Raw genomic sequence first — 26,134 nt, 5'->3', positions numbered from 1 at the left:
AAGCAGTGGGGCTCTACTTGATGCTGTGTACACCCAGGCCTTAAACATGATTATTGATATTCTAGCATTCTCACCTGAGAATATTTCTATATAAAAGACAGTTTGTCTCTACACAGAAACTATTACCTGTGCTGGAATTACTCTCAGCTGTGGAGAGGTTTCAACCATACGTCCGAGCAAGGAGTAGCTTTTCCTTCCCACAGTCCACAACTCCCCCATCTTTCTGTCCTGCCTCATATCCCATGAGGACACAGCACCCATGCTATGCATGGGAACCCTTCTGGTTTAGATTGCTCTTCACTCTGCTTCAGTGTCTACATTAATGGCTTTAGCTGTGCCCCCAGCTTCCAGATTTGCAGACTCCACAAGGGAGGGATAGGAGCCTTTGTGGCACAGCAGTGGCATGCATGGCTAATTGCTGGTGTGGTCTCTCCCTTCCTCTCCCATGTGTGTAAAGCAGTTGTGACACATCATCCTGACCTCTTGACTGGATGAGAAGCACCCGTATGATTAGTGAAGTGCATCCATATGTCTGTGAAGGCCATTCCAGAGACTTCTAAGGAGGGAAGAGACCCAACCTTAGTGTGGATAGGCTGGGAGTCATCACTGGGTGATGGAAAGACATCTGTTAGCCGAGCCATGCTTCCTCTGTTTCCTGATCACTAGGTGTTGGGCTGCTCTACACAGCTGTATCATCTCCACTATGATGCACTGAAACCTCAGAAATTGTGAGTCTCTGAAACTGTGAGCCTAAATAAATCTCACTAATTTGTTCAGATGCTTGCCAATGCCTAGAAACTAACCCAGCATTGTCCCAGCCATCACCTGATCCTCCTGTGTCTTCCTTGAAGATGCCATTGGGTAGAAGTGTTTAAATTCTGCTCTTGGGGTTGGTGACCAGATGTGGTGTTCTGTTCTGCCACGGACCACCCTGGTTGGGTAGGGGTTGTCCCCTGGGATGAGGCTAGGTGGGTAAGGATCCAGCCGTGACAAATATAAAAAAAACACAGAGGCAATTTGAATCTGAATGTATTTTGCAGCTCTCAAGCAAGGGTTTTTATACATTAAAAACAACAACACACATTACAACTCTTAGAAGATGTGTTTAGTGAAGCAATCGTGAATACCATCATTATCATTTGTCACAGTAAAGCATAAAAATCATCCAAGCATTACAACTCTGAAAAGATGTATTCAGTGAATCACAAACAGAACCAGTGGCATAATTCCAAGAGCAGGTTAATAAATCTTTATGATCAATTATTGTTTAACATCTAATGCCTGATTTTTAAAATAAATCTTCAATGCATAAATTTAAACTACTTTAAGGCTTCCTTTATCATATACCAAAGCCCACCTCTGATGACACATGTGTAGCCATATGAAATTTTATTGTTGGGAAAGTTTTTATCTATCATAATACTATTACATAATTTTGTAAGTGATTTATGAAGTAAAGCGTTGGTTTCCCCAGAGATAAGGTCATGTTAGTGGCCCCATCTCTAGGGATGGTTTCATACCCATTATTCTCATTTAAAATCTTGGCCTAGGCTACCAGGAACATGCCATAAATAAGAAAAGGAATAAGAGAAAGCAAAACAGATAAATTGCCATGAGAACTACGGCACAATATTTTGTTTTGGCTAAGAGTTCCACAACTGGTTCCAGGAGGCCTCTTTCTTTTGAAATTTTTACCTCAGTCTGTGGAACTTGTCACACAGATTCTACTGGAGTTGGTGCAGCACTGTTCAGCAGTCTGGCACAATTAGCAGGATTACCAACAGGACAAGCCATGGCACTGTCAAATGGTTAGGCCATTGCTCCAAGCTAGGGTCAGCAGTGTGGGGGAGGGTGATGGGCTGGCTGAAGTGCTGGCGATCCTTTGGCTTTACAGGGGAAATATGGGGGGCACGGACTCTCATCACATCCCAGATGATGCCTGGAGCAGGCAGAGGGTCCCCAGCAGGGAACTCTCCTTGATCTGAATTGCTCAAGGTCCTCCTGGTGAGTTCTGTTTGTCATACATTGATTGATGAATGACTTACAGTCTGAATGAGGATGAGACTTAAAATCAGGTTATTTTCTGAGGAAGAGATTTGACAGTGAAATAGCAGATATGGGCAAAAGGCCAGAGAAACCTCACACCACAGCCTGATTGGTACTACACTGATAAGAACACACCTCAGGCTGAATGGAGCTCTCAGGGACAAGACCAAGTGAACTCGTTACCCTGTAAAGGAGGAAGCAGATTTTTCCTGTGGCTTTTGCATATTGTTGCTTCCATGACAAGATTTTCCAGTTTCCTTAGGAGACAATGGAAACTGGTAACATCAGGTAGTTTGGGGATACTTTGCTGACCCAGCTTATGGGTGGGGCCTTTATGGTGGGGTTTTGAGTGCTGGTGACTACAGTTCCTGTTGCTGAGTGCATCATAGCTCAGACTGTTTGTGGAGCAGAACACCACCAGCACCTGAGGGAATATGCCTGCTCATAGTTAGGGATTTGAGCCATATGAGGAGCCCTAGTATGTTAGTCAGCAAAAAGTATGCTGGAGGGAAGTGAGATACTTCCTTTGCTTATCCAGTACTTACTGATGCAGGAATGGCACAAACAACCTTGTTACTATGGAAACGGTGCTTTAGTATACAAGATTTCCAGGGTGTGGAGCCTGCAGTGGGCTACAACAAACCAGATGCCTTTGGTCCTGAGATGGCAGACACCATCACTGTTTCCCCCACTAGAGATTAATATGCTGTTATTGGCTTGGTTAGTGCCATTTTCTCCATCTCTTTATGAGGCAGGGATGTATGCCTACCTCTTACTGCCTGTAAAGTACTTCTGAATGAAGCTTCACACCTCTGCAGCATGCTACCTCCAGGTGGGGTTTGACCTTCAACAAGCTCAGGACCGGGAAAGTTCTAGTCACCCAGTATATTGACGACATCCTGAGAGTGGGGCACCCTGAAAAACCAGAATCAGCACTGACTTTACTCCTTATCTAAACTAAAAGCCAGATAATGTCCGGGGTCTTGAATAGTTGGCACATTTCCTAGGGGTCGCATGGACAAGAAGCCAAACGCACATCTCCCAAACAATTGAACAAATGTTTGTTTGTTTATTTATTTTATTAGATATTTTCTTTATATACATTTCAAATGCTATCCTGAAAGTTCCCTATACCCTCCCCCTGCCCTACTCCCCTACCAACCCACTCCCCCTTCTTGGCCCTGGCATTCCCCTGTACTGGGGCATATAAAGTTTGCAATACCAAGGGGCCTCTCTTCCCTGTGATGGCCGACTAGGTCATCTTCTGCTACATATGCAGCTAGAGACACGAGCTCTGGGGGTACTGGTTAGTTCATAATGTTGTTCCACCTATAGGGTTGCAGACCCCTTCAGCTCCTTGGATGCTTTTCTACCTTCTCCATTGGGGGCCCTGTGTTCCATCTTATAAATGACTGTGAGCATCCACTTCTGTCTTTGCCAGGCACTGGCATAGCCTCATATGAGACAGCTATAACAGGGTCCCTTCAGCAAGGTCTTTCTGGCATATGCAATAGTGTCTGGGTTTGGTGGCTGATTATGGGTGGGGTAGTCTCTGGATAGTCCATCCTTTCATCTTAGCTCCAAACTTTGTAACTCCTTTCGTGGGTATTTTGTTCCCTATTTTAAGGAGGAATGAAGTATCCACCCATTGGTCTTCCCTCTTCTTGATCGAACAAATGTTTTTGTCCTTGGTGATATTCACTAATATGGGCATGGACTGAAGAGATAGCTCAGCAGGAAATGGTGCTTGCAACCAAGCCTGATGATAAGACTAGGGGTTTTAAGAACTAAGGACTACATGTCGTCTACCTAGGTGCCTTTTTCTTTGTTTTCCCCTAATCAAGGTGGCTTGCAAAAACGCCCATTTTGAATGATGCCTTTTGTGGAAGCAGGCCTTGGAAGACATTCAACAAGGCCCATACATTGTCTTTAAGGCTTCTGGGACTGCTGGCCCAGTGACACTGCAGGTGCCCATATCTTTTGCTTATGCTGATTGGTGCTTATGGCAATAGGAAACTGTCCCTGGGGTACACAGTTTCTAGGCTGTTGGACACATAGGTTGCCTGAAGTGACTTTCATACACATATCTTCAAATGGCAGCTCTTTACTTGCTACTCGGTACTGAAAGAGACGGTATATCTTATAGTAATGCTGTGACCTGAACTGCTTTCACTTGATTGGAGCTCCACCAATACAAATGGACAGACTCAACAGAACTCCATCTTCAAAAATGAATCGGCACATGCAAGACTGGCCCAGCCAGGATCACTAGGGTCTAGTAGACTCCATAATCAAATAGCCAGCTCACCAGGAGGAACTGAACAGCCAGATGTGGTCCAAGATTCAAATATGTCCCCTGATGTACTGATAATTCTGCAAAACTAATGGCCAATGGGAACCAGTGGACCCAGGCGGCTTCCAACCTTGGTGAATATGCTTCTTATGAGTGAGTCAGTTCTCTTTCAGATTGACCTGCTGGGGCCTTGTACAAGGACTGAACCCAGAGCAATGGCTGCCCACTGTCTTATCTAATGCACCTTACCTTCATCTATATCACTTGCTCTCACAGAACAAGAGCATAGGAGGCAAGAGCATAGGTTCTCCTTAGGCTGTTCTGAACCCACCCCCCCCCAAAACCATACATATGTAAGTGTGGCCTCCTGAACATATTTGAAGCCTACATTCTATTCCCCAGATTGTCCTTTGGAAGTTTACCATTGGCACATTCATTGTCTTTAATGTTATCACCACTCCAGGCAGCTGGTCCTAAGCACCCCAGACAGCTGGTGCTAAGCAACCACTTCTGATTGGTTTTCAGCAAACATGTGAGAAGTTGTACCTTCTTAGTCTGTGAACCCTGAGCCAGATCAGATGAAGACAAGTTTAAGAGCGGTTGTACAGGGACCTAGTGGGCAGGCCACATTGTTGCTATTGCTCTGGGGAAGAGGCTTGGGGTTGCTCTACCCTCTTCCCTGCTCTGGAGTCCACTGGACTGGTTTGTGTGTTTGTTTCTGTCTTGTTTGTTTTTGTCTTGTTTGTTTGATTTTCTGGCCTCCCAGAGACTCTTTTAGTGAATTCAGTTTGTCACCATTCTATACAATCTCAGCTTCACCCCTCCTCTTCTTGCTTCCTCAAAATCAAGTTTTTCCTTTGAAAACATAAAATAAAACAAAGCAAACCATGACAACTCCAATTAGCCTCTTCAATGCTTTCCACAAGCAGGTAGCACTTGGACTGCTGTGCCTTCCCTCCCACTCTCTTTCTTTGTGATTCTCTGTCCTCCTGTTGCTGGGAGAACAGAAAAGAGGCTGGTGTGACAGTGTCAAGTGTCTCCTTCAGGGCCTCTGAAGCATCTCCACACAGAGTGGCCACCATCCAGGTCTGCTCTTCCTGCTCCATCCAGTTCACCTTTCCACATTCCTGGTTCCTCCCAATCCCTAACCTGAGATGTGGATCAGAGAGAGACATAAATATCCTCACACCCTATCATCTCAGGCCCACCTCTGGAACATATCTCCTGTCATCTGCATCACGTCTTGTGTGGCAACCTGTGTGTGTAAATCAATGCCTGCGTGCTTATCCACACCACCTAAGAACAGCAGGGTCACCCCCCTAATCCACATTCAGTTGGACCCCAGCCCTCATCTGTTTAGGACGTAGTATATGAGATACCAGGCCCAAGAGTGTTGGGTATGGCCTCAGGCTCTCTCTAGCCTCTAAAGTCCCAAGTAATGGTGACGACACAACACATTAGTGCAGATGAAGAGCTATTTTATTTAGTGAGGATCACAGGATTAATCGTGCCTGATGGGAAGAGATCAGGCTCCGTGAGGAGAAGGAAGACATAATTTTCCAGGATGTGGGCCCCTTTCTGTGAGCCATGGGAGACTGGGCAAGAGGCAGGAGACTGAGCAGCAAGAAATGATTCTGTTGGGAGAAGAATTTGATCAGGAGGCGAAACGAGGTCAGTGACTCTTACTGGTATTGTCCCATCATCAAACTGGCCCGATTAGGGGAAGGAGGCATGCAGAGACCCAAGGATAGGATCTCAGCCATAAGGAGCCTGACTGTTTGTGCATGTGCTTGCACTATGGAGATGTGACTGTAGTGAATATGTGTATGTTTGCACATATGTATAAGCATAGTGATTTGAGACTGTGTGGGTTTGTATCGAATATGTATCTGGTGTGTGTGTATGTGTGTGTGTGTGTGCGTGTGTGTGAATCCATGATGATGATGATGATGATATGTATGCATCCATGATGATGCTTATTTCTCGTTGTCGTTGTGTTACTATGGCACCTGTGTCTCTCTTCCTCGTTAGCTTTCCTGTGGACCTTTGTGTGTATTTCTGTGTGTTCAAGTGGAAGCTTGTCTCTCTTTAGATATTTCTGTGACTTGAATCTTAGATGTTCCCCTAAGGGCACAGATGTTAATGGCATGATCCCCATGATGGCAATGCTGAGAGATAGTAGATCCTGTAGGAGTGAGGTACTAGGGAGGGGGAGATCTTTAGGTGATTGGGGCATGCCCTCAGGGTGAACTGTAGAATTCTACCTCTTTCTGTCTCTCATTTTGCTTCTTGGCTACTAAATGAATGTCTTCTTCCACTATAACCCCTGCCTTATTACGTTCCCAAAGCAATGGGGCGATTGGTCATGAACTGGGTTTGTAAAACTGTGAGCCAAAAGAAACAATTTTATCTTTATAAGTTGATTATCTTAGGTCTTTCATTACAGTGATAGATAGCTGACTAATACTGATGACATTGTTCCTAGATCCTTGTTTCCTTCTAGAAGGATAATGGCCAATCCTCAAATATGAAGGAATGTGGAGCAGTCCTCACCAGCTCAGCCAAGATAGCCTTCCTTCCTGGGATGCCTAAACTTTGATGACAAACTGTAGTCCATGGATCAGTAATTCTGGACAACAACAACAAAAGCAAAAAAGTAATATTAGAGGCATATTCTGGTGGTGAAGGAGTCAGGCATGCTCACCACTCCCAGGAATGTTGGGGAAAGGCTGCGTCTCCTCCAGCCAGCTCAGCTGTTCTCAGGTCAGGCTGAGAGGAGGAGGAGGAGAAGGAGGAGGAGGAGGAGGAGGAGAAGGAGGAGGAGGAGGAGGAGGAGGAGGAGGAGGAGGAGGAGGAGATAGGCTTTATCTCAGACTCACCTGGATAATTTTTGGAAACAAGGATATATCCAAAGAAGGAGGGATGAAGCCAGTGAGGCCCAGCTGTCCCATGATGTGCAGGGACAAAACTCCTTGGGGGAGAGGACTTACCAGCAATGTTGTGCACCAGGGTGACATCCAAACCGCTGAGAATCCCATTGACCAGAGGACATACCTGACCCGGGTCAGAGAGAGGAGTTATGTTCAGAACCTCCTGCGAAGAGACTTTTGAAGAGGCAGCATGCCCAAGATGGAATGTCCGTGGATACTTTCTACAGCCCAGAAAAACCAACCAGTATGTTTGGATGTGTAGAAATAAGTAACTTAGACAGCTGAATCACAGGATAGATGGATTAATGGATGGCTTCATTTCCCATACAGGGTAGCTGGGTTTAGTTCACACCAGGGCTCTCTTTTAGCCAGAGAAGCTTTAAGACCCGTGGAGAAGGGGCTTGGCCCTTCTTCTGATCCTTTACCTTGCCCTGGATCAGCTCAGGAAGGACTTTAGTCAATATCCCTGTGAGGTTGTCTAAAAAGCTTTGAACAGGAGTGACTCTGGAAGAGAAAAGTCATGGATGTGGCTCAGAGGCTTGGGGTTGGGCTTGGGAAATTCGCATCCACTACGCACACTCAGTCTTGGCACCCCAAAACTGAGCCAAGCCTCCCCACTCATGTCTATGCAGATGAACAGCAAGGAGCCTAGATGAAGCATTACACCCAACCCAGCTGTGTATACACAGACAAACAAATGCTTTCAGGGACAGAGTAGACATACAACAAGACTACGGAATCCATGAATGCAGAATGATGCGTAGTATGTGGTCCTCATGGGGGCTCAATGAAATGATACCCACAAAACCCAATGTATGTGTTTAGTAAATGTGAGACACATGTGGGACAGGTCCTGTACACTATGTATGACTGGACCTTCCCTTGTGACAAGCAACTAGAGGAAGCAATTGAAATGGCCTCTACATCTATTTACCCCTTAGAATTCTGTTGATATCCTCAATGTAGTTTTGTATTACAAATAAATAAGATGAGACAAAATTGGAGAAATACAAGTGAAGTTCACACACTCTGTAGTAGGTGGGGCTTATATACACACTATTGTCTAATCCTTTATAAAATTGGCCATTATATTATAAATATGAGTCTATAATAAACAGGATAATGTTCCTTAACACCATCTAGCATAGTTTTGGAGCAATTCATAGTAATAAACTTTGTCTCTTGGTAATAATTAGGTAAGATAATTTTAGATAGAATATCTGTGGAGGTCCATGAAGTTGGCCATACCGACAAAAAGTATTAATGCCATTAAAAGCCACAACATATACACTGTTGCTTTCTCACAGCATTAAAAAAGTCGGCCATTCTGTTTAATAAGGTATAAGTGAGTATTTATGTATCCATTTGCTTATCTGTCTGTCCATGTCAGTATGTCTTTCCATCACTCACCAAGCACACATTCGTCAATCTACCTAACCCATCCTCCTCCACACGTACCCATCTTCCTTTCTATCCTCTTACTCATCCACCCACTGTCCACACACGTCATCCCACACTGCTGTCTCTGGGTGGGAGAAGCTAGCCCTTTGTCCTCACCCATTGAGCAAGCTGATTTTCAGGCTGCCAGGGGAGTGGGTGCAGTCACCAAGAACCAGATGAATCCTCCCCTGATTGTCTTTCACGGCTAAGACTTCTGCAGTAATGTTCAGCTTCACAGCCAATTGCAAAAGACTTCCAACTACGGGCCTGCCAGAAAAGGAGGAGACATCATTACTAGCTAGCATCTGTCCCTCTCCTGCATTTCAAGGTTGAGGAGGTTTCTTATTATTAGGAGTGCCAGCCTCACCTTACCCTATATTTTTCACCGTTGTCCTCATCTCCCAAGTAGGAGAGAGCAAGGTTCAGAGAGGTCTAGCCATTTGCTACACGGCTAAGTTTGCTCAATGGACCAGCCGCTGTGCTAAGGTTCGAGACCTAGGCACTTGCAGCTTCCCATCACCACCAAGCTCTCCTTGTGAGCCATCCCCTTGCCACCCCCTTCGGACCCACTCACATATTTACGTTGAGTGTCAAGCCCAGAGGGATGGTGACATAGAGACGATGGCCATCAGGACTCTGCACAAGACCAAGTTCTAGCAGCTGCGGATCAGTGATTTTTATGCTGTTCAGGGGGCAACATTAGAGGGGAAAGAATCAGGGTCTCAAGTCTTAAACCTGGAAACAATTTTTTTCCCCACACAAATTTACCCATCTCAGAGAGAGTTGGCTACCTGAGGTAAGGAAGACAGGAAGAGAGTTTTTCCAGCACACCCATCTTCCTTCAATTCTGCCTGAATTGAACCCTAATACACAAGGTCCTCTATCTATCTCAGGTCTAGAAGGTATTTGAGGAAAGAGACTGTGCATGATAGTGCAGAGCCATCTAAAGCAAGTGGATAGTTCTGTAGGTTAAGGTGAGATGGGTAGTTGGGTTTATAGAAGGGTGGACAGAAGTGCAAGTAGGTATATGAAAGGGAGGAAAGATGGCTGGCTGGCTGTGCTGGACTATTGGTACACACATAGAAGATACATGGGCAACTAGGATAAGCCCTGCCCAGGACTTAGGGCCCAAAACACTAGTTTTGTCATAATCTTCAGTAGCAGGTCAGGCTTCAGTTCTTATCAAGGTGATCAAAGAGCAGAAGGTGGAAAGAATGCAAAAGGGTGGGAGGAAGCCTTCTCTGACCCATCCATGGCGTCCTATTCACTGCCCCTGGTTTTCCCCAGAGTCTTGCTCTCCATCTCACAGATGGAGAAATCAAAGCCAGGAGACCAGGTGCCTGACCGCAGGTCATCCAGCACTGAAGTCTGTCTATCTCTAGGTCAGGAAGCAAAGGCCCGGGAGGCGAGGAATCTTGTCAGTGTCTTGGGTCCATTCTTAATAAAGACTCAGGCTTGGGTATGTGGTCACTGCAACAAGTTCCCCATTGTGGCTTTGTGCCTAGGAAGCTGTCATGGGAAGGACCATGTCAGGTCTCAGGCACAGGTGATACAGATGGAGAGGGTAGCCTATGACCATTCACATTCCCTTGGTGGAATGGACACAGTGGGTGGCAAACCTTAGGGCTTCTCTGAGATAGATTCCTGACTGCATCCCCCTAGCTATGTGAGCACAGGCACATGTCTGTGCCTCAGTTTTTTCCATCTGAGAACTGGGGATTATGGGACAAGCTGACATGGAAGGCTTGTCCCAGGGATAATAGCTTCTGCTGGGGCCCAGGATGTGCCTTAGGACTGGGGGCCACTACAAGGGCAAAAGGGCCACTGTCCCTGCCAGCATGAAGAGAGGCCTGGGGATGACCCGTGGCTCCACCCTCAGCCCATCCCTCTCCCTCTGTAGGGCTGCCTAGGACTTCTGTTGTTAGTGGGAACCAAGTCCCTCTGTGTGGATACTCACTCGAGGATGTTGTTCAGGAGAGGAACTGATGACGTCAGTTTTCCCAGCAGGCCCCCAACAAGGCCATTAGAATTGCCTCCTCCAGACTTTATAACATCCAGGAGTGGAATATTTTCCAAAATGCCCAGCAGCCCCCCAGACAGCAGGCCACCGCTGAGAGCTGTAAAGAGGGAAAGAGCTTCAGAGATCATGTCTGCCAACTGCAGGTCCTTACCTCCCCTTCCTCCCTCATACCTGCCTTCCTGGTATTGCGAGATTGGATATACTCAAGCACACATGTTCACACACACACACACACACACACACACACACACTTGAACATCCCCTGAAAGGGACTGTCATAGACTCACCATCTGTGAATTTTCCAGCAAGAAGATCTGTGGGATTTGAAGGCAGTGCTGGGCTTACAGCCAAAGGCAGACCCTGAGCCAGGGGCAACAGCTGGCCCTGGTTCAGTGGCAACGGTGGGCCCTGGTTCAGTGGCAAGGGTGGACCCTGGCCCAGGGGCAATGGCAAGCCTGCCAGCTGTGCTGTGCTGTGGGCCAGCAGCCCACAGAGGACAACGAGGCTCCCAACTAGAAACATCTCTCTTGGTGTCTGCAGACAGAATGACAAGTTCTCTATGGTACAGCTATCAGAGGAATCTCTGCACTGTATGCCCTGTCCCCAGAGGATGGGATTGCTATTGTTCCCCCGACCCCAGGGGCTGATAACTAGCAATAAAACTAACATTGCCATAGTGGTCTGTCGCAGGCCACAGGCTGATGGGTTCAGCCACCAACTTCATCGTCACCACATCCTCAGATATGGGCACAGACAACCCCTACTGCATGGTAGGAGCACAGGCCTAGCGACTCTAGGCAGTTTCCCCAAGGTCACTAGTTGCAGCTGTGAGAGGCTCTGAAGCTGTTCCTGCCTGACCCAGAAGCTTCTGTTTAACTAAGTGACCGTCAGGTTTACTCTGGGGCTGTGGGAGGTGACTGTGGTGGTTTGACCCATTGACCTCAGCCCTGTTCTTCAGTGTGGATGACGAGGATCCTGCATGGCAGAGGCTGAGGACCTGACCTGCTCGGCCCTCATCTCTGCCCAGGGATGGTTCTTTGGTCTGTTTTCAGGCCATCATGGCATTTGAATATCACACGAGCACAGGTAGCCTCTCATTCCATGATGGTCATTTTGTTAAACTTTCTTCCTAGAGCTTTTACTTTAGGACACATGGAGTAAGCCCACTCCTCTATCAATGTCACCCTCTCCAGGAAAGATGAATGCGGGGGGCCAGTCCCTGTCCCCGTCATGGCCAGCTCTCTTTTTCTTATAAGATCCCCAGTTAGTGACAGTCCAGTCTTCCAGCACCAGCCTACAGTGAGAGACCTGGCCTTCTGCTACCTGGAGCATCTGTGGAGAGGAGGAAGGGGCAGGTCTCACCTGAGTCTCAAGGTCTCAGTGGTCGTCCTGGGCTCCTCTCCTATCACTTTGCCAAGGAAGAATCACCGCTTTTATAGAATGGCAGTTGGGAAACTTGATATTGGATGATGGGCTTAGAGATAATTCCAATTTCTGTAGTTTAGAAGTGTCTTTCAGGGCTCTCCAAAGTAAATAATTGTCAATCATATTAACAGGTGAGTCAGCTAAGCTGCTCAGTCCACAAATTAAATAAGAACATTTGAGATGGAGGCTTTCTCAAGACTTCACGGTTTCACACATGAGGCATAGGTTGGAGACCCATGCTCACAAGTGGCGAGAGGATCAGGTTTTCAGTGTTGAAAGGGGCAGTCCAGCCAGAGCACTCAGGAAACTTTGTCTTGCTCTCATCACTTGTGACCTCTCCTCCCACCCCCCCCCCCCCAGGCTCATTCATTCTACAGTTGGCAAACTCTCGTTCCCACAGTGTTAGGAATCAAACTACATTTTCCCTCCCTATCTTGACAGACCCCTAAATTTTATATGTGTGTATATGAGTACAAAGGCCTTCTCCATACTTGCTCTCCATTTTGATTTCCCACACTACACTTCCCACTTCTGTATTCTGGAAACATCTTTCTAGGTTGGCAGGCTTGAGGGATCTTGCAGCTTCTGGTCTCTTAGCCCTATCCTTTCCTCAGATAAAGTAATGAAGCAGTGTTCTCCACTACCTAGACCTGTGAAGTCCATTTTGCAGAGTAAAAAAAAAAAAAAAACAAGTCAGGGATTGGCCAAGGTCTTGAATTGAGACCAACCAGGCCATGCTATATAGTGTGGGATTGCTTTGAAGTCACTATGAAGCCCAGGCTGACCTTCAGCATATCCTGCTAAGACTCCTGGGTGCTGGGCCTACAGGTCTGAGAGTAGGTCTTGCTCTGCACAGGGTCTTTGGGTAAATGGAGGTAGGTAAGGCCTGGAAAAGACCTGGGATTGTGTGTTCGGTGAACAAAAATCTCTGAAGTCAGGATGCTGGGTATGGGTTATGGCAGAAAACATGGCAGGTTGGCTCCTAGCTGTATGCTGACCTTTCAGGCCACTCATCATGGAAGCTCCTTCTTTCTGTGTAAGATGAAGATGGCCTCACACCTCAGGGTCTTGGGGAGAGCACTCTTGGGGAGCTGGTGCGCATCTTGCTTGATAACATAGGTGTCCACACAGCCTTCAGATTTGCCTGCTATTTCTGATAATATTTTGTTCATTTACAGAAAAGTCTTCATTCCTGTCTCAGGGGTTTACTTGTACCAAGGTACACAGAGGCTTGTCCCTGCTCTTGCCTAGAAAAACAGGGATGTCACCTGCCACCTGGCTTCTTCCAAGTTAGCATTTATCATTTATGGTTTCCTCCTTGTACACACAACACTGTCTGTGCCCCTTCCCTTTATAGGCCTCAGGCAGAACTATGTGGGGTGGGGGAGTGGCTGTTAGCCCAGCGGCTGTTCCCACCTAAGCCCTCTGGCTCACTGTCTCTCCTTGGGTCATTTATTGTCTTGGCCCTGGGCAGGAGTGTGGGCATAGGCATTCTCTGTTCTTGACATGTCTGTGGGGTTTCCTGAGTCCATTCATTCTGAGTTCTGTCTTGGAGGGAGTGTGTGATACCTTTTGGACGCACTGAAGCTGTGTTCTCTTCAGTTTCTCTTGGATTCCTCCCACCTCTACCCCAACATAGAGACTAATCTAGTCTTGAGGGTGGGAACTCTTGTTTCACACAGTTAGATGTTTGCTTTTGACACTCTGTCCTGAGTTTAAAGAGTCCTTTTCCACTTTTTTCTTTTGTTTCATTCATTTTTGAATTGAAAAGACATGTTAATAACTCAAGCTAAAGTCTACTGCCTTAATGGACTTCAGAGTGTGAGGTACATCACTGTTAGCAACAGGAAACATAAGGGAACCATCAAGGCTTCTTCTTTTTGAGCTAGGTCACTGCACCTAAAGTTAACCCCAAACACCTCCCAAGTCTGCAGGAGGTTACTGTGTGGGGAAAGTGGTATAGCTCTAGTTACATACCCCGTTCAGAACCTGCCTAGACACCAAAGGGCAGCAAAGGCTTAAGGTAGTGAGAGGTAGGTCATGGACAAAAGTCCTGACTATTTGGGAATTACATTTCTGTTTTAAGCATCCCTCACTGTGGACCCCAAGAGCATCAGAGGGCTCTGTATCCAAACAAGCTCTTCTGGGAGCAAGTGTGATGGCTGGGTCTCTGGCTCTGTGAATCTTAATATGAAGACAGAATTGGAAAACACAAAGAAGCATCTTGATGGAGCCCTTAAGACAACCCAGAAGGTGCCAAGAGGAATTGGAAAACACAAAGAGGCATCTTGATGGAGCCCTTAAGACAACCCAGATAGTGCCAAGAGGAATGCAGACAAACGCTATCCCCCAAGGAAGCAGACAGCCTTGTGGCCTAGCCCTCCTGTGTTTGCTCTTTGACTCAAGAGCAGGAAGAACCCTGTAAGCCAAAGGCTATCAAGTGGAATGTTCAGGATCATGGTGTCTAGGGTTGCAAATCCCCGGTGAAGCATTTCGGATTAGGGAGTTTGAATTGAAAGATGGAGACAAGAAGTTCTCTGGCCCTCTTCTCATCTCTGAGCAGTTGACACTTCCTTGTTTGAGCTTCTCAGTTCCACTGAACCGATTTCATCATATTCCCCTTGGGTGGAAGGGAAGTCGAGGGGAGGTCTTAGAAGGGAGGGAAGAAGGGGACACCTTGGGGTGGGGGTTCACAATTAAGAGTGTGAGCTTTGTGATCTACCTGTCTGCATATGATTAATGGGCATACGATTAATGTTAGCAGGGCTGACGAGACCAGTTCCTTTCTGTGTGATTTAGGCAAATAGCTTCTTCTTTCAGAACGTTCATGTGTAAACTGGGTGACAGTTTTGTATGTCACGGGGTTGCTGGTGAGGCATTTAATCAGATGTGGAAGACTTGTCGAGTGCTTACTTATTTTTAAAGATTTATTTTTATTTGTGTATGTGTATATATACCACACGTATGCCCATGGAAGCTGGAAGAAGGCACCGGATTCTCCTAGAGCTGGAACTTCACGCAGTTGTGGGCCACATACTGTGGGTGCTGGGATCTGAAACTGGGACCTCTGGAAGAGTAGTAAGCACTCTTAACCATGGAGCCATCTCTCTAGCCCATATTACTATTATTAATATGTGTGACATTTATCTTCAACTTGTGATGGATTAGGATGGAAATCAGCATTCAATTTTGAGTAGGTAACAAATAGATAACAGTGAATTCCACAGCTTTGAATAAACATTTTCCACATGGGAAACATCTTGCAAGTGATTTTCCATGTACTTCACACACAGGTGCTGCCTGCTAAGTAGGACCCTGGTGGGGGAGCTGGCAGGACTGGAGTAGCGGAGGGGGATTGCACGCCCACTAGAAGAACAACATAGGCTGGCCTGACTACCCAGTTCTCCCAAAGTCTAGACTACCAACCAAGGAGTGTACCTGGAGGGACCCATGGCTACACATACATATGTAGCAGAGATGGCCTTGCCTGACAGCAACAGGAGGGGAGGCCCTTGGTCCTGGGGAGGTTGGATGCCTCATAGTAGGGTAGCTGAGAAGTGGGATACCATTTGAGATGTAAACAAATGGAATGATTAATAAAAAACAAACAAAGAAACACACAAATACACACAAATAGTTGAATGAGCTTCCCACAGACTGAGGACTCTTCCCCTTAGCCAGTACCCAGGTTAAAGGATAGGCTGTCACCAGTTCTCTAGAAGTCCCACCCTGTTGTCCAGCCTCACCCTAACGTAATCCCCTGACCCCCAGCAATGTGCATCAGCTGTGATGTCTTCGACTTCTGTGCCACTGGAGCTGCAACACAAGCTCTTCAGGTCCAGCTTTTCTGATGCAACTTTGGAAGATTTGCTCGGCCGTGTGAAGGGGAGGGTTCCTTTCATCACCATTGCTAACGCAGGCTGTGACTCTCTTACCTTCCGACCTGTCTGTCCATCCTTGGGACATTAGGGAACATGGCTGCTTTACAGCTATTGCATGCATTGCTGCCATGGCACCCTTGTCTTTTGACAGTTCGTGGTGAACTTGCCCCAGTACTAAGCAAAGCTCAGCTTGCCTGAGTGTTGCCAGTTTCCTAAAGTGGTGAGGTGATTTCCCTGATGCCAGCAGTGTGCCATGGGCTATGCTGAAATTCTATTCCTACAAGGGCCCAAATGGTAATGCCCTTTGTCTAAGACACAGATAGTGAGTATTCAGGTTGGGAGTTACCCACTAATTTTACCCTGAACCTATTCTATCTCTGTTTTGGAGCTGGAGACACCAGTTGCTCATGGAATCATGCCTTTATAGAGCTGAATCTAGTCTGATTCAGAGTCTCTTTTGCATTTCTGCTCTATTATGCTTTCTATGTACCCCCTAGGAGCCCAGCAACAGACATGGCACACAGTAAGTGCTCAACTAAACCTAGATGAGCAAATGAGTCTGGGATGTTGGAGTGGGGGTTGTAAGGGGCTTGGGCTGGTGTATCCTTCAGGTGATGTTGATATGTCCCTTCAGACTTAGAGTTTATTGTTGGAAAGGACAGGATGTTTTGGGACCTGGGGGTCATTTTTTTCCAGGGGACAGCAGAAGCCACACATTGAGGGAGACTTAAGGTCTCAATCGGAAGTACCTCCTTCTGATCAATGGCAGGCAATGGGAGGCTCCTTGAGTCTGGCAGCAGAGATCTGACTGATTCAGGGTTGACCCAGATTATGAGCAGGCACCTGTTCTGAAAGGAAAAAGGATGTCTTGGTTGCTAGGCGATCCTTCTAATCCCCAGGTTCACAGAGAAGGGTCTGCTTCCCCATCTATCCTCCAAGGGCTGGAGCCAGGAACATTCTCTTCCCATCACTTGTTCAGAAAGATGTCCCTTGACAAATGACTTCCTGTCCTCTATTTCCAAGACTGTGAGATCCACCAGGGCAGGGGGGCTGGAGAAGTTCAACCGTCCCTGAAGCAGGGGTTGTCTTGAGTTTAGACAGGGGAATGTCCACCCTACTGGATGTGCAGAACTCTTGGGGGAAGCTAGAATCTCCAGTCTGGTGACTTGGTAGGGTACAATCTAGTTGACTACAGTCCCTTCTATTCTCCCCACTCACATGGTGGGTGAGCATTGCAATAGAGTACTTATCATTTGTTCTCACAGCACATGAAAGCTGTGGTTCCTCCCTCAGTAGCTACCAGTTCCAAGGCGATCTCCTGGGATAGACATCAACACTCACCTACTAGGCCTTTCAGCAGCTTCACATCCAGCTGCCGGAGGATCTCACCAATCAGAGGACAGACCTAGGCCCCCAGCACAGACAAGAGTGTCAGCCAGGGATAAGAAAGAATTCAGGTCTCTGAGGCTGGGGGGGGGGGGGGTGAGGGGCACCAACACTGCTGGATTCCAGCAGGACCCAGCCAACCATAGGAGGCATGCACAGTACACCCATGTCTACCTCTTGAAGCCCCACGAGTCTATGAGGTGGGGACTTCAACTTTGTCTGTGCTACACACGAGAACACAGACACTTAGGGTGGCTGTCCCTTGCCACTGGCTACTGATATTTGCTGTCAGATTCCACAGCCCAGCGGCAGAAGTTGTCTGCTAAGTTACCTAGATGTGTACCTCGATCCTCAGACTCACAGATGTCTGCAGGGATGACAATTTCCTTAAACTTACCTGACTTTCTACCAGATTTGGGATAACTTTCCCTAGGCTTTCTCTGAGGTTATGGAGAAAATGTTTCATCTTCGGTGAGGTTTCCCTAGGAGAAGAGGTGGGAGTTCAGGATAGAGTGAACCAACCCAGGCTACACCAAGGCTGGGAAGTATGTGCTGAACATGCTCTTGAACTCCTATCTGGCCATCTAGGGAAGTATTCTTGTTGTGACAGTCAATGGGGACCCAGAGAGGTGATGTGACATGGCCAAGGTCACATAGGAACAAGTGCCAACTCTTATTAGGACCATGGCAGGAGAGCACCAGAGTTCATGGTCTTCCCCTACACTGTCAATGTCTGCCACAGTCTAAGTTGTTACCACACACCTGATGCTTACGAGGGCAGGCATCCATGAAAAGTGTCATGGTTCAGCGTTTGGAAATTACAGAGAGAAATCAGCACACCCCTGTTAATGGAGGAAAAATGGCCACAGAGCCAGGCAGCAGTGAGGGTAGAGGGGCCCAAAAAGCATTTCTGAATTTGTACTCCACCCCCTCTCCCCACAAAGGCTTTGGAGCAGGACCTTAGGGGAAAGAGCAGAGTTCCACCTTCAAAAGGTATTTCTGCAGTTGGTGGATAACAGGGTGAATACAGGAAACATAGGGAGGAGGCTTCTGGGGTGGGAGGACAGGAGGAGAAAGTCTCAGCAAAGAGGTGAAGTCTGCTTTGGACTTAGGAAGTGTGGGGATTTGAAGCCGCAGCCGTTCATGAGGCAGGGCTGTCCTGGGGGAGCAGAAAGCCTTACTCAGTGGACATGGATGCACCCCCACTGCTGGGCTCCATTCGACACCTGCCCATCACCAGCTCCCTCCGGCCAAACTCATCTTTCTCCAGCCAGGACTCTGCAGTGAGGCCCATGCAGGCATGCGTTTTGATGATATTCGAATTGAAGGGCCTGTGGAAAGATAGGAGCGACTGTGTGGATGGAAGTGGTGGTGGCCAGCAAGAAGTGTGGCAAAGCCAGGTACTTCTCACCATCTTCCTAACAGCCTACGCACACTAAGCCCTAGGTTAGGAAGGAGGAACTGGCCATGGACCTCAGTGACTTCTATGCTTGATTTTCTTTTTCTGGTGTTAGAGATGGAATGTAAAGCCCGATATGTTAAGTGCAGCCTCTCCCACTGAACCGTGCCCACTCTGCACTCCCAGACTTAGAGTGACTTTTGAACATTACATAAGGAGATCAGCTGCAGCTCCTGTTTCCCTTACAGGAAGTCTGAGCAGGAGGGGAATGAGCAGAGGGACAAGAGTCAGAGCGGAACCCCTCCTTTCTTTCATGGGACACAGTTGCTGACTTCACACGGGTTTGAATGAGCAAATGACCTCCTCCACTGAGTATCATCTTCACTGCAGCATCAGAAACCAAAGTTCAGGGAATAGTGACTCATTCCAGGTCATGATTGGAGTTCAGGTTGGGGTCATGAAAGGTCTGAACGTCCAAGTCTGCCACCCCCACTACACCCCGAGCTTCTGGGTTCCCAAGAAGGAGGAAAAATATCCCAAAGACGCTGCTTGGTTTGGTGGGACTCACAGTTTGAATTCAATGTCAAATTCAAGTGTGATGTTTGCAGAGAACCACTCTTTGGGGAAAGCCATCTGGATCCCACCACAGTCCAGCTGCACATTGGTAATGTTGATGCTGTAAGTGGAAAAAGCAGAGACCCCCCACAAGGATGAGGGAGGACAACTCAGAAACAAGGCCAGTCTTGTCTGCAAGCAGGGTCAGGTGGTGGAGCCTGGGGTGAATGTTCTGACAGTCTGGGCAGCCAGCTGTTGAAGCCTTCCCCACAGCTGTGGATTGTGCAGTACAGAACCAGACATTGACAGTGGCCATCTGAGGACTCTGAGGCTCTTCGCAGACTGAGGCCCTATCATCTGTCTGGGAGGCCACAGGGAAACTCCTTGGCTTTCCCACACACTATACCTCCAAATTGTTATCTGCAAACTACCTTGGCCTATTTGCAATGTATATCCTGAGTTTGACTACCTCTGCTGCTCATACTGCCTCGTCCTGAAGATGCTTCATTTCCTTCCTGGGCTCACTGCTGTGATCTTGGCCTCTCTTTAGACCATTCTCTATGAGGCTGCCTGGGTGACCTTCATACCACCCCTGGTACCCTGATACAAACTGTACACAATGACCTGCAGGGTCTATACACATTTGCCTTATGATATTGGTTTCCCTACCTCTCCACCCATATGGAGGGCACTCTCTTCTTTGAACACAATGATCTATATCGTTTCTACCTCAGGGCTTTTGCACCTACAGCCTCTTCTTCCCAAACTGTGTCTCATATCCCTCACATCATTTGCCCTTTTCTCTTCATTCAAGGCTCACCTCTTGGACAGGTCCTGGTCAGCCCCATCACTCCCACCCTCACATTGCTAGATTTGTTTTCATGGCATGTCCCTTCACCTGAAATTTGTTATTACTCTCTGAGGCCTAGTCCACTGGGATGGAGGCTTCCCAAAGGCAAAAGTCATAGGTCTTGCTCATAGCTTTATTCTCAATGTGAGTGATACCCAGTAGATAATTGGTGATAATTGTGACATTTGCTAAAGGAATGACTAAAAAGAGGTGATTTGGGCTGCATGTTTCACCAGAAAACCCTGCTGGTGAGAAAAATCCTGATAGTGACTACTGTGGTTTATCCAAACAGAGACAAATGAGGAATTCAGGTCAAGAGAAAAGGCAGAACATTTTTGGGGGCAGAGCAGGCAGAACCATTGAGGGCAGGCAGAAGGGTCAAGGGAGCAGTCTCAGTGGCTGTGGGTAGCATGTACCCAGTTCTGCCATGAGAACCCCAGTTAATGAGGGTTATGTATCTTTTGTGTTGACCATAAAAGTTCTGTGCAGGACTGTCAGAGTCCACAGCATCTCCTGTGGGTGGGACCATCCCTATGACTGTTTATCTGTTGAGGGCCCAAGGTTTGTGGGTAATGTAGTCCACTCTTTACGCAGAGCCGCAAGAGCTATGTCCCACTTGAATGGAGAGTCAAGTGTCTGGCTGCATCCTTGGTCTCCTCTGATATTCTGGATATTTTTTCCAGGCTCTGCTCTGTGTCCCCATTTTACAGGTGAGCTTAGAATGGCCAAACAATTTCCCTAAAGCTAGCAGCAAAGGTGAGCTTTAAGTGCAGACACGTCTGCTTCTGAGCTGTTCTTGCTACTTTCCCTGATTTACCACCTCCCCAACAGCTCCTGACAGTGAGTGGTCCCTAGATTGTTCTCATCTTTGGCTTTGTGCCTTGTCTTCCTTAATTCCGAATGCCTTCCTTCTTCCTAAATCTTGTTCTCTGTTTTGCCCATTCTGCCCTCTGACCATCCCTAGAGTTTCCCCCAGAGTCTGTAGTAGGAGTCAAGGTCTTACCTGATTTCTTGTTGCTGCTGGAAGTTCATGCCACCAATCAGCCAGCCCACCATCCCTGGAGCCACTGTCCCTGAGACGTTCAGACGGTCCAGAAGGCGCATGCTCTGGATCCGTCCTTCTGCATTGAGCTTCAGGAGGCCCTGTGCAATAACTGGAATTGGAGAAGAGATGGTGATGTGCATATTGTTGTTTAAGAGTGGAGGGCAGAGGCAGCAGGCCTGGGACGAACCCAGCGTATCCCTTTTCTGTTGAGCACTTATTCATGTTTCTATGTTGTGGTGATTTGAATAGATTTGGTTTCCATAGACTCATGTGTTTGAATGCTTGGCCATAGAGAGTGACCTTATTGGAGTAGGTGTGGCCTTGTTGGAGGAAGTGCTTCATCATGGGGGCAGGGTTTGAGGTCTCCTATGCTCAAGTTCCACCCAGTGTAGAATCCGAGTCTTGTCCTGGCTGCCCACAGATGACAGTCTCCTGTTGCCTTCTGATCAAGATGAAGAACTTTTAGCAACTCCAGCACTATGTCTGCCTGGACACTGCCATACTTTCTGCCATGATGATAATGGACTGAACCTCTGAAACTGTAAGCCAGCCCCAATGAAATGTTTTATATATAAGAGTTGCCTTGGTCACGGTGTCTCTTCACAGCAATAAAACCCCAGCTAAGATACATGTCTCCCATAGAGAAGAAACAGACCCATATTAAAATGTTTCCTAAGTGGAAGCTATAGCTGAAGATCTCTCCCAGTTGTACCAAAAAAAAAAAAAAAAAAAAAAACCAACTAGGAATATATTAAAATAATTTACTCTGCAGAAAAAAACCCCATAAATTCTCAAGGGATCACCTTGAGAAACCATGCTCAAAACTTCCATAGGATTTTATGAGGCATAGTGTAAAGTCTGATTAACAACATGTTTAGCCTATGGCCAGGGTCTTCCATTGTGAACATAATTCATTTCCTCTAAATATACAGGCAGATTCAATGTGACTGAAATCAGATGTCTTTCAGAGGAACTCAACATACTGGAAAGTTCATGGGGAAGAATAAAATGGTGGTCAGAAGAAGCAGTATTCTGCAATGAAGCAACAACTAAAGTATTATGTTGCAGAGACAGGTCTGAAAGCAGGCGAGTGTTCAGGTTGGGAATGTAGTCGGTTATGAGATGGGTTGGGAAACTGACTCATGTGGGCAGGAATGAGGCTGGGTTTCACTTTTCATGCACAGATGCACATAGAGATAAAAGTCCACTGTGTGTATAGACACCCTCAGAGTGGAAAGTAAAACTAGAACACTGTTGAAATAGACAACTAGAGTAATTCTGGGGTGTGACAAGATCTTGGGCCTCCTGCCTGCCTGCACCTGGCTCTCCACGCCACCCCCCCTCCCCAACACAGATCAGTCTGATCATGGCCACTCTGAACTGTCTTAGATGTCTCTGTCTCTGCCTCTGGCTATGTTCTGTCATATATCTATAGCAAACCTTCTCCTCCATCATAAAAGGACTCAAAATACAAGCTATATAATGATATATTGATGTATTGGAGTCTAGTCCTGTTTGGCAAAGTCAATAGGTGCCATTTGGGAGGAGCATTGGCCATCTTCTGTTTTGTCTACACAGTCAACTGTGGATTGGAAATATTTGGAAAAAAATTACATGTGTTCTGAACATGTCCATTTTTTTCTTGCCATTTTTCCCTGAGTGAGCTGCAACAGTTATTTATAAGTCATTCGCATTGTCCCAGATCTTACAAGTAATCTAAAGATGTTTTCAGGTATGAGGAAGGACTTGCATCAGTTCTGTGCAGACACTGTATCATTTTATGAAAAGGGTTGGTGCATCCAAATATCCTAGGACCCGATGGGGAACCTGGAACCAATCCCCATGGGTATCTAGGTGCAACTGTATTTGAGATAGTCCCTTCAAGGCAGCAAATATGTTTAAATGAGTTCACAGGGTCAGTCCTCATCCAATTGAACAGGTGTCTTTGTAAGAGGAAGATATCAGGCATGTCCTTTTCTGACAGACTGTGAGAAAGTGCCATCCACAAACCAGCAAGAGAGGTCCCTCCCCAGAAACCAAACCTGTCAACACCTTTAACTTGAATTTCTAACTAACAGACTACATTAAAAAAAAAAAAACAGCCCATCTGTTGTTTACGTTCCGCTACCACCACTCCAATCCTACCCCACCTATGGCATTTTGCTTTGGCAGCACTGGCTAGTTGGCACAGGTGGATACCCTCCCATGGTAGGGGAGCATGGGAGACAGCTATGTTCTCTTACAACTGGAATGAGTGTACACCAGCACAGCCATTTTAAGAGGAGTCCAACAGGTTGAACTAAACAGAGCTTACATCTGTTCTGGATATATGCATCCCAGAGGAATTCTCCCATGTGTTTTAATTGGGACACTCTCAAGGATGCTCCTCTCAAGGATGCTCCTCTCAAGGATGCTCCTCTCAAGGATGCTCCTCTCAAGGATGCTCCTCTCAAGGATGCTCCTCTCAGGGTTGCTTAGAGCAACGGGAAGATACAGACAGTCTGGATGTCAGTCCTGAGAGAGCAGCCAATTAAATGGAGGTAACAGAAGGTATGGACTTCTTTGCACTCATCAAGTCAAGCAAGATGCCAGCGGTATAAAGCAGGCATCTTCATCCTGAAAAGCAGAGTGAGCGACAAGTCAGTTGTATGAATACCTCCTGCAAAGAATGCAGACGTGGGTTGTTGTTGTTTTGAGAAAGAGTCTCACAATATAAAACCAGTCTGGCTTTAAATTTAGAAACTTGCCTGTTTCTGACTCCCAGGTACTGGTTTTAAAGGCATACATGCCACCATGCCCAGCTGGATACAGACATAGTTAGAAACACATGCTAAGCACACAGCAGTTCCTGCCAAGGCTGTAAGAGGGATGGGAATGAAGATAAAGAGAAAAAGAAAATGACACAAAAGATCACGTGCTATGAATTGGAAAAATTGAACCCAGTCTCAGCTTCCTATACTTAAGATCCAAGGGATAAATAAATAAATAAATACATAAATAAGAGGCTCAGCAGTGAGTGGTGGGGCCCAGGCTGTGCCCTCCCCACACCCTATGGATAGGATGCCAAGCCCGGTGGTAAGCTCACTTCTCGCTAGGGTGGACCGGCCATCCTTGTGAGCCTTGGTCAGTCCAGGCCAAGGCTGCTTGGGCAGGGCTGAGGGCAAGGCTAGCAATCCGAGGAGGAGAACCAGGAGCCTCCAGAGTAGATGCATCTCAGGTGCTGGCACCCGAACCTGCAGGTGTCAGTAATGGTCCAGCAGGGCCCAGACAGTTGGCTGTGAGTATGGCCACCCAGATCGATGGGCTTACAGCTGTCTTTGGACAGGTGGCTTCACAGCTGTCCCCAGCATGCTGTGGGAGGTGGTGCAAATGGCTCTGGTAGCTGCTCCCAGGGTTAGCTCACATGGACAGCAGATGCAAAGGTCAGGCCTGCAGAGGCAGGCTTGGTTGCTTGGAGACACTCACCAGAGCTACTGTTGGGTCATCCAACAGGAGTCCTCTCCCTGATCCTGGGCATAAGCTACAGGCTAGTGACTCTTCAGTGAGGATGACCAACACAGCAAGGTCCAATTGGAATAGAACTTTCTTATTCCTTCATTTCTGGGAGTTGGGGAGGTTTCCAGGATTTATTCATCTTCTAACTGCAAGGTTGTATCCCTGGAACCCCATCTCCTCTCCTGTATCTCCCTGTAGCAAGCCCTGCTCTACTCTGTTTTTCTGCTGTTTACTCTTTTAGATCCTACTTTCCAGTGAGCTCACACTTGAGATCTGCCAGCATCTGGCTTGTTTCACATAGCATAAGAGCCTGCTGGTCCATTCGCACCATCAGAAATGGTGGCATTTTTTCTCCTTTGCCAAGGCTTAATAACATTCCATTCACCTCCTGATAAACACTGCAGTCAATATGAAGACTGCTTCAGTGAGCGCAGAAGGACAGGTGTCTCTCTGAGGTGGGATGTTATTTCCCCTATATGCCCAGAAGCAGGATTGCTAGATCGTGTGGTGGTTTAACTTTTTGAGGTACCTCCTATGTTGTTTTCCATATGACCAATTTACATCCCCGATCAGCAAAGCAATGGGCTCAGTGTTCTCTCTAACATTTGATATCTTTCAACTTTATTTTTAATATATTATTTGTGTTTATTCTTTGAATATTTCACACACATATTCAGCAGATTTTGATTGTTATCTGCCCTTTACTCTCTCCATCTTCCTCCAGGTCCCACAACACATCCTGCTCCCAATATTAAGGTTTTTTTTTTTATTACCCATTGGGTTCAGTTAGCGGTGCCAATATGCACATGAGTGCGGAACCATCCATTAGACCGTGGGCAACCTTCTCTCAGCCACAGCCACAAAGGAAGAGGACTCTCCTTCTTTTAGAAGCCATCAGCTATCTCAGCTAAGGACAGGGCCTCATGGACTCCTCCATTCTCTATGCTGGAATTTCAGCTGATTTGATCTTTGTGCAGGCAAGCACAGCTGCTGTGGGTTCATGAGTACAATGGCCATGTCATGCCCAGAAGATAGAATTTCATAGCACTTCTCCTCATCTTCTGGATCTTATGTCCTTTTTGTCTTTTGTAATGTTCCCTGAGCCCCTGGGAGGGACAGATATAGGTGCATTGCCACACCACCTCCAGTAGGATCTATGTGACAAGTTCCACAGACTGAGGCAATTGACCTCAAAAGGGGGAGGTCTTCTGGAACCGGTTGTGGAACTCTTTGCTGGAGAAAAAAAATATTGATCCGTAGTTCTCATGGCAATCTATCTGTTTTGTTTTCTCTTATTTCTTTTCTTATTTACATGTCCCTGGTAGCCTAGGCCAAGATCTTAAGTGAGAATAATGGGTAAGAAACCATC

General features: G+C 46.9%; 2 protein-coding genes across 6 annotated transcripts; both read right to left on the bottom strand.

The window, feature by feature from the left end:
• Window positions 1-5,800: 5,800 nt before the first annotated feature.
• Bpifa1 (BPI fold containing family A, member 1) lies at window positions 5,801-12,138 on the bottom strand. The gene is made up of 9 exons (NM_011126.3): window positions 12,092-12,138; window positions 11,017-11,263; window positions 10,667-10,826; window positions 9,284-9,391; window positions 8,827-8,976; window positions 7,695-7,773; window positions 7,330-7,393; window positions 6,893-6,968; window positions 5,801-5,973 (listed from the first exon to the last, which is right to left on the bottom strand). Exons 2-8 carry the CDS (start codon window positions 11,249-11,251, stop codon window positions 6,928-6,930), a joined length of 837 nt encoding a protein of 278 aa, NP_035256.2. The 5' UTR covers window positions 11,252-11,263; window positions 12,092-12,138; the 3' UTR covers window positions 5,801-5,973; window positions 6,893-6,927.
• Window positions 12,139-16,658: 4,520 nt separating this feature from the next.
• On the bottom strand, window positions 16,659-24,716 carry Bpifa3 (BPI fold containing family A, member 3). Of its 5 annotated transcripts, none has more exons than XR_003953724.1 (8): window positions 24,356-24,713; window positions 21,229-21,379; window positions 19,389-19,496; window positions 18,603-18,752; window positions 18,184-18,263; window positions 17,819-17,903; window positions 17,377-17,440; window positions 16,661-16,883 (listed from the first exon to the last, which is right to left on the bottom strand). XR_003953724.1 is itself a non-coding variant. In XM_006500259.2 (8 exons), the coding sequence occupies exons 2-8, from the start codon at window positions 24,055-24,057 to the stop codon at window positions 16,849-16,851; spliced, it is 633 nt and encodes a 210-aa protein (XP_006500322.1). In that variant the 5' UTR covers window positions 24,058-24,127; window positions 24,356-24,716; the 3' UTR covers window positions 16,661-16,848. The 5 variants fall into 5 exon arrangements, 4 of the variants coding, with proteins under 4 accessions (NP_082804.1, NP_001278008.1, XP_006500322.1 ...); XM_006500259.2 differs by lacking the exon at window positions 18,184-18,263 and adding an exon at window positions 24,018-24,127 and having other exon boundaries at window positions 24,356-24,716; XM_030252118.1 differs by lacking the exon at window positions 18,184-18,263 and adding an exon at window positions 24,018-24,127 and having other exon boundaries at window positions 16,661-16,878; window positions 24,356-24,716.
• Between the last annotated feature and the right edge of the window lie 1,418 nt (window positions 24,717-26,134).

This window comes from Mus musculus, chromosome 2, assembly GCF_000001635.26.
Source record: "Mus musculus strain C57BL/6J chromosome 2, GRCm38.p6 C57BL/6J".
In the NCBI taxonomy this organism is placed as follows: Eukaryota; Metazoa; Chordata; class Mammalia; order Rodentia; family Muridae; genus Mus; species Mus musculus.
Note: the sequence above shows the minus strand (reverse complement) of the source record. Positions and strands in the feature narration are given on the sequence as shown.

Coding starts and splice junctions, on each gene's coding strand:
- Bpifa1 (NM_011126.3), bottom strand. CDS start 11,251: ATGTTTCTAGTTGGGAGCCTCGTTGTCCTCTGTGGGCTGCTGGCCCAC. Junction 9,392..10,666: donor CTCCTGAACAACATCCTCGA/GTGAGTATCCAC, acceptor CCCCCTGAACAG/CATAAAAATCACTGATCCGC. Junction 6,969..7,329: donor CCTGGTGCACAACATTGCTG/GTAAGTCCTCTC, acceptor GTTGTTGTCCAG/AATTACTGATCCATGGACTA.
- Bpifa3 (NM_028528.3), bottom strand. CDS start 24,482: ATGCATCTACTCTGGAGGCTCCTGGTTCTCCTCCTCGGATTGCTAGCC. Junction 17,904..18,602: donor GGTGCATCCATGTCCACTGA/GTAAGGCTTTCT, acceptor CTCTTCTCCTAG/GGAAACCTCACCGAAGATGA. Junction 16,884..17,376: donor GCTGCTGAAAGGCCTAGTAG/GTGAGTGTTGAT, acceptor TTTTCCTTTCAG/AACAGGTGCCTGCTCATAAT.